At 38.1% G+C, this 8,171-nt stretch overlaps 1 protein-coding gene across 1 annotated transcript in view; it reads right to left on the reverse strand.

Annotated features, from left to right (window-relative positions):
* The window catches only part of TRHDE (thyrotropin releasing hormone degrading enzyme), a gene marked incomplete at its 5' end in the record, with an annotated part of 227,475 nt that overhangs the window by 25,800 nt on the left and 193,504 nt on the right, over positions 1–8,171 (reverse strand). Inside the window, one exon of the mRNA XM_009273209.2 lies at positions 74–221. Within this exon, the coding sequence (XP_009271484.2) occupies positions 74–221 (148 nt within the window). The remainder of the gene's footprint in view (positions 1–73; positions 222–8,171) is intronic.

Here is an 8,171-nt window from a genome sequence, read left to right on the forward strand (position 1 = left end):
AAGGGAAGGGAAGGGAAGGGAAGGGAAGGGAAGGGAAGGGAAGGGAAGGGAAGGGGAAGACTGTATGTCTTACATTGAAGATGTTGTAGTTTTCCGTGCGGTCCAGCAATTTATCTAGAGGATAAAGAGCTCGGCTGGCAGCATGCCAAGGCAGAAAATCCTTCTCCTCTGAAAGGTATCTGATAATCTCCAAAGGAATATTCTGAGGCAAATAACCAGCTCTGCAAAATAAAAGAAGTTAGTATTACATTGGTTTTGCAGAAGATACATGATGAGGCAAAAATTACTTCTTTTTTTCCAAATGAAATTAAAAGGCAGAAAAACATGATAAACTCATCACATTATAATGACGTAAAAGTCAACCTTATAAAAAACAGCAACTCACAGTCTCTCCCAACACATGTGCAAGCATACTTACTGGATGAAGGAAGGCATGAAGACACATGAAAGAAAACTAGACAAGCTATACCTACTTTTTATGGATTCCTGTGGCTATAAAAGACATGAACAATGAAGTAACTGACTTTAAGCAAAAAAAACAAAAGGAAGATGCTGCTTTGTTGATTTGTAAGATAGAAAGCTGTCTGCAGAGAACATTTCTACTGGCCATGGGAAATTGGGAAGAACTAATGGAGAAGAAGCATCCTTTAGTTTCACAGTTCTCCTCCCTACTCTTTTCTCTCTCCTGTAGAGCTGCCTTGTCTTCTACCCACCTTAAGCCATTTTGGAATTACTTATTTTATTAAACTGAAGTGGAATTCAGTGACATCACTTTGGTTAAGGATGTTTCACTACTTTCCACACAAACTATGACTTTTTCAGGTATGTATAAAGCAATCAGCTAGAATTCTGCCCCATTCTTTTACAGTCATAAAGGACCTCTCCCTGCAAGGGGAAGAGTTTAGCAGGGTTTCAGGAAGGCTTTTTAAATTAATAGCTTTACAAGTAAAGCGCAATACAGACACAAGCATCTGAAAGCTGCTTTTTAAAACTGAGTACTGGAAACACCAAGCTTTAGGATTTGCTCTCATTTTCTTTTTCAGAACAGCATTTTTTCTTAACTATCCAGACTGCAGAAACGAAGTGTAACCCTGTGGGTGTGAACTTTCCAGAAACACACAGGTCTATTCTTCTCCTGATGCATGTGTTTAAATCCCAGAGGAGTTCTCTACCTGCCTAGAGAGGAGATAATGATTCTGTTTTCATTAAACACTGAAAGTCAGCAAGCTGGATTACACAAGCTTCAATTTAACATAGGTTACAGTATGACACATCTTCATAGACTATTTTTCCTCCTTGTTGGTTGCAAATGTTCCCCTTAATTTCCATCGCTGTCTGGGGTAGAGATGCATGCATACAGCAAACAAAGAAAATTACACAGATTATTATGGAAATGAACCAATACATACATGTTGATATAAATGTTGATCTCAGTTGTAACAGCATATAAAACCGACTTTGTTAAAATATTTGACATAGATCGTTCTTCTTGGTATGGTCCAAAACCATAGTTTCCTTGCAAGGTGCACCACATCCATGCAAGCCATTGTTTTTCACACTCTCTATTGGAAGAATGACACCCTGTTCCCTTCATGTTCTCGGGAAAGAAGTGAGTTCATGTAGCAGCTTGCAAAAGTATCTATCCCATGTCCTTATGATGACCCACTCTCCAGTCTGCTTCATGTGATCTTTGTCCCCATTTTGTCAGCAAGGCTCTGTTCTCAACTCCAGTTACAGCACATAGTCAAGCAAGAAAAACAAGATCACTTGGGGAGCTCACTGTGTCACTCAGGAACTGAGCAGATATGAAATGAGAATGGTGGTGCTCTTAGAGTGGGTGGCGGACAGAGTTCAATGCATCTGAAGACAGAGAAAGTAAGCTAACTATAAATTACTCCATTTTATAGGTCTTTCTTATTTCTGAAGCAGCAGAATATCATCAAGATAAGTTCCAGGTCTTAATACTTTGTAAAGATGTGCAACCATAATTAATGGAGCCAGAAGCAGGCTGGATTGACTGCAGTCAAAAATCTTGGAGATAATGTTTGGCAAAGAGGTAAACTAGCTTGAAGTTGCATATATGTAATTAGTTCCCAATGGGATTTGTGATTATTGTTACTGATAATTTGATTGACAAGAGAAAGTGTGGAATAAGGAACAAGAGGAATAGCTCTAGGAAACATGCTGCTTAAGGAATAAACAGACGAATGTTTATTATAGCTGCACTAATGGACATTTAGGATCATGCTTCTGAAATTAAATGTCTCTATGCTATGCACAACAGGGAAATCATCACTGCAAAACAAACAGATTATTTCTTTTTAAGCTTAACTTCTCCATAAAGGCACATAAGAAGTGAACTCAGAGAGATCTGTCACTTATTCCTGAGCTTTCGGCCTTCCTAATCAGTTTCAAAATCGTGATTCTTAGCTGATGATACCTGTTCACAACAGAAACTGTTACTCTCCTCACTCATTGCTTCTAACTTCCAAATTTATCAGCCCATTCAATTCTGCCTGCCTCTCCCCCGTCCCCCACTTTTCCTAATGTTTCCCTAAGGGTATATTCCTTCTCACAAAAACAGATTGTGGCAAAGTCTGAGTTTTTCCTGTTTACTCCTGAACTTCCTTCTCTTCCTGGGTATCACCCTTGAAGAGCTTATGCACAGGATCATCAAAATACTGTGCATCAACAGAATCAGTCCCGAGGGCAGGTCCTTGTGGATGACATTATTATATAAACAACAACAAATTCATCACTTCAGATCATGATTTTGAGGGAAAGCAGTTATGGCTGCTACGATCAATGTTAAACTCTCTGTCAGCACCTGTTAGGCAGATGTGCTTCAAGTACAGCTGTTAGGCTGGACCTCTGAGGGAACTTGAGCAGAGACATATCTAAAACCCTTTCACAGTGGCAGTTAAGATAGGAGCACTTCCCTGAAGAAAACAGAAGTGCTTCAGGAACTTTGCCTTGGCAGAATGTTCTATATATTCTACACTATCTTATCCTATGGATTCCTACAGAAAACCACGATAGCCCTATTCTTTCACCCTCAGCCACCAAGCCATGTTTGTGAACCTCTTCTACCAAATACACTGCACTCCCAGACTATTTGCCATTAAATAGTTTCTGTCAAGAGATAGTGATAAATACATTCATTGTTTTACCTTTTTGTGTAGAATGTGGTATATAACGTATATGTTATAAAATATTAAATGTATACTACAGCTTAAAAAGCTTGAGGAATATTTTCATTCACAAAGAAAGGGAAGAGTTTGATAATGGTAATGCCAAATACTAAGGTTGCTAATTTTTGGTATTTGTAGCTGAGAAAACAAGATATAAGGAGAAGCTCTCATCCTAAACTATAAAAGAGATAAACCATGAACCATAAAACCACGTACGGATAAGAAGTCCTAAAATCCAGATCACAGATCTAGGAGCTGTATGAATTGTCCTGGGAGGTAGCATGACTATCATGACAACCAGGTCAGCAGAAGACAGAAACTAGCCAAAGCAGCGTGTCTGTGTGGTGAGCTACGCTGTAGTATTCTGCATCTTCACAAAGCACAGCAGCTGGTTTCTTAAGCTTTGTATTTTAGTACAACCGTATTCTTTTACTTTACACTAAAAGCTTGTCCAGCGCTGAGTGATTTCAAGACTCCTCTTTCCCAGGGGATACCGCATCCAGCAAGAGGTACTGGCTCACTTGAACAGTGGCAAACTCACTCACCAGCCAAGGGGTGCTGGCATGCTTCTAGGATTCTCCTTCACTAGCCTGGAAGAACTAGGTTCAAAGATGGTTACGCAGGATCTGGTCAGCAAAAGCAAAATTTTGCATCCAGCAAAGTAGGAAGGAATGGTCAAAGACTCATGAGTGTCATAGGACTTGTGACAAACATACATCACCAGCTGCTGACAACTGCTAATTGAAATCACTTGCGTCATTTATGGAGCAGGATAATAACCAAGATGAGGAAAGAAGGCACAACAAAGAATGAGTCTGTTCTGAATAACTCTGTAAACTCTGATGGAAAAACACAGACCTGCAGAAATGTTAAACAGAAATGTTTAACAATTGTCATTACAATAATAAGAAAAGTAACAGTAACAGCCTTCCCATCAAAGGGAAAAATGTAAAATAATTTCCCTGTCATATAATTGTCTGATAATATTTATTCAAAGGCACTATAGAATATAACATAAGTTAAGTACATACTCTACACATGCAGCTTGATTTATCACTCTCTCTTCCAACAATGTCACTGGAAGATCAGTGACAGAAATCCTTATTTTTCTTGTGTCTTTTTAGCCATCAATCATATTGGTATCCTTAAAGTCCAGCAAAACTGCTATCAGATATTGCCTGCCAAAGTCCAAATGCATGAGAGCCAGGGCTAAGAGACAAAGTTCTTTTCCAACTTAGCCATCTCAGAGGAAAATTGAAATATTGTCTGTCACTCAGGAAATAACTGATTATGGGCTATACTGAAACCAGGTAACAAACATAAACACCGCAGAAACACTGTGATGTCCAATCTTATATCTGCTCTGAAACAGTCACACTGTTTCTCCAGGTATGTCTCCAGTAGCCACCTGAGAATCTTAGCAAGCACATACCTACAACCAACAAAATTCTGCAGAAGAATCTGGGATAGTCTTGACAAATATCTTAACAGATAAAATAGTCAAATCAAACAGTGTTGATTCATAAACAGTGGCTGAATGCATACTGAAGTTCAGGTTAAGCATTTCTGAAGTACAGGTTAAAAAGTTTACAAAACTTTACCTCCAGCATCTGGAATGAAAAGGCTTGAAGCCACCTTAAGAACTCATCTAGTCTCTCCCCTACCCAAAGCAGATTCATACCAATGCCATTCCTGACAGAAATTTGTCTCATTTTGTTCATATAGGCCTCTAGCGATGGATATCCTAGGAGCACTAGAATTTCAGCACTCCTCAGAGGCATGATAATAAGAATATTATAACTCTGGTCTTTTGCCCTGTAAATATTCACAGAAGAGTACCAAAAGATCCATTTCGTGTCCTAAAATGAACGGTTGTTTATGTAGCTTCAGTATAAACTACAAAAAGCAGGGGTCCCTCTTTATTGTATTCTAGAGTAGAGGGTTTTGATTGACATCACTGGTCACATAGAAAGGAGCCCAGACTTAAAAAAGAGCCTCCACAAGCTAGCTCTAAGCCAGCCTTCTCCACACTGAGTCATTTAAAAAACATGACTACAAAAGCAAAATTTAACCAAAAAGATCACATTTGAGACCCTTGGTTTTTTTATCACTTGTTATATAATTGTCCTTATCCATCAGTTTGTCAGCATGTCAATCATTCTGTAGCCACTGTTACACATGAGAACTTTAGCATGTGTTAGAAACACGGCACCACATGAGGTTCATCTTATCATCTCTCTTCCTAATTTCACAGTTGCCTGCTGAAGTAAAGTGGAGAACAGGAGAACAGGAACACAGACTATCAAAGAGATCTGTTTTAGTTATTAGACAAATTACCTCTAGACAAACATCCTGGTCCAGCAGGCTTTTCATGACTAAAGAGGCTGCTGAGGAACTATGGTGAAAAGGTGATATCCCATTTTTACGACAAGGGCAGAGGTGGAAAAAGACCTTTCAAAAGTTATATATATATTAAGTGGCTTATGACATTATATACTATCATAAGCACCAACCCTTAGCAAGGTACTATCCTGCTCACACTGAAGAAATTGCTAGGGTGGCCATTGGTACAGAGAAAAGAGGCAATGAACAGAAAAAGAAAGTACTGAACGTGGTAATGAAATATTCCTCACAAAGAATTCCCACTAAAAATCTCATAGTAATCAAAAATAATCTTTAAATTACACGAGCATTTAATAAGTCAGATAAAAGCAGGAGATCTAGATTATATTATGAAACATCAGTGTGTTTTCAGCTGCATTCTGACCTTGATTTGTTCTTTACACTGAGCCGCTGAACTTATGGACAGATCCCAGCACATTCATTTTCCCCTTAGGGACAAAGTACCAAATGGTAGTGTAATTGCCAAGGGAAAATTATTACTCTGTTCTGAATTATTTCTATCATAAATCCAGCACCAGTCAAACAGACTCTGTCACAAAAATGACAGGGTTGCCATACAGTGATGAGAGTCCCACATACAAGTGCACCATAAATCCCTTAGTCCCACCACCCAACAAAGTCATTATAAGTCATGTGTTTAAATCAAAATTAGAAAATCCAAGCTGGCAGCAAACTGGTCTGCATTGTTGAAACAATGAAAATGAGGTAATTTACTTGCTGCTGGTTTAAAACTCACCCTGCATAGTCTGTTTCTTATGAAATATGTAAAACATGACTAGCTTTTTGTCTGGATAATTTTGAAGGGGGAAAACGCAGCTCTTCAGAACATAGACGTGCAACTCAGATTAACTTCAGTTCTGTTTCTGTGCATGTGCAACATATGAATAATTAGATTATACTCATTAACCCATAACGGGACAGTTTAAAATAAGTTAGGATTCTTATTCATTGATTCATTCTTTTACCTTTAAAGTCAAGTGTGTGGATTAGAATAATTCACAGAGAAACTTGGCGCCAATGAATATTCACATTTAACTGTATTTGGCTTTTTCTAACCCTATTCATTTCTTCCGGATCTATCAAGGACTGGTGCCCCTACTGATGTATTCAGGATATTCTTTCCCACAGTGCTTTAAGAGCAGTTCTTTAGCAGCTAAGTAAAAACACGTATGTTGAACCCTGACACGTAAAAAAAGCTTTGAGCAAGGCGACGCATGCAACAAGGAAACCAACTCTTGTAGTCACAGATTTTACCTTCAACTCCTGCAAGACTGGGAAGTCAAAGATTAAAAACTTATGATGACTGGCATCCATGTTCAACAAAGGAAGCTGGAAAAAGAATGTTTTCTCATAGAAAACTAATGGGCAACCTGTAAAAAAGGCCCAGTGACACCCAGTATCAAAGAATGATCTACCTCATCATCCACTCCCAGATAAGGACTCTGCTTTTCTAAGACATCCAAAGTGACTTAATGGAGGCATTATGATTTGTACCAGCTGTGGAATTCCATGTAAACAGGACAAGAATGCACATCTACTCTTTGATAAATACAACAGCAACATTTGGCTTACAAGCTCATTTTAAGTACTAAATTTAATCAGCATTCAATCTCTCCAACATCAAAGGATTCAGAAAGTATGACAGTTTTAAGTGAAGCCTGCTTATTATCATGTTTTCTTACATGCAAAATATTTGAGGACTCTTCAAGCGACATTCAACTCCACACAAGAGCATCTGAGGTATCCTACAAAGAATAGTCCAAATTCAATGCAATTATCAGAGTATCTCGGGGCTTAAATTATCTTGCACAGTTTTAGAATTGCCACATAAGCAAAGGCTAATATTAATTTGAATTAATCACCTTTGTTGAAAACAGAAAAAAACCCCAAACTTAAAACCCCATTTGTAAAAACGCAACAAAAATTCCTTCAAATTGGAGTTCAGTATCTCTCCTTTCCTCTTCTTCCCCATATGAAAAAAAAAAAAATTAAAGAAGAGTAGTGCAAGGTGAAAAGGAATAATCTTACTGCTGAAAATTAAGACTATGAAGTAAGTTAGGTATGTCATGTTTTTCATCATCATGAAACTGATTTTTGAGAAGTATGTCATTCACACACTTAAATTAACTAAAGGAATTTGAATGTATTTCAGGGGCTTATAGATGTCAATTTCAGATGACTCAATTATTAAAAGTGTTATTTTCTTTCTTGATGATTTTGTTGGGAAGGGTAGAATGAAGCAGCCCTTCTATTCCTTAACTTCTCAATGGGCAATGGTAGCTATGAGAGCATGTTTGAGCAAATTCAAAATTTAGTTCGTTTATTATTATAGAATCATAGAATCACAGAATCATTGAGGTTGGAAAAGACCTCTAAGATTATCAAGTCCAACCGTCAACCCAACACCACCATGCCCACTAAACCATGTCCCTAAGCGCCTCATATACTCGTCTTTTAAATACTTCCAGGGATGGGGACTCCACCACTTCCCTGGGCAGCCTGTTCCAATGTTTCACCACTCTTTCAGTAAAGAAATTTTTCCTTACATCCAATCTAAACCTCCCCGGCACAACTTGA

This window comes from Aptenodytes forsteri, unplaced genomic scaffold (assembly GCF_000699145.1).
Source record: "Aptenodytes forsteri isolate BGI_AS27 unplaced genomic scaffold, ASM69914v1 Scaffold366, whole genome shotgun sequence".
Classification (NCBI taxonomy): domain Eukaryota; kingdom Metazoa; phylum Chordata; class Aves; order Sphenisciformes; family Spheniscidae; genus Aptenodytes; species Aptenodytes forsteri.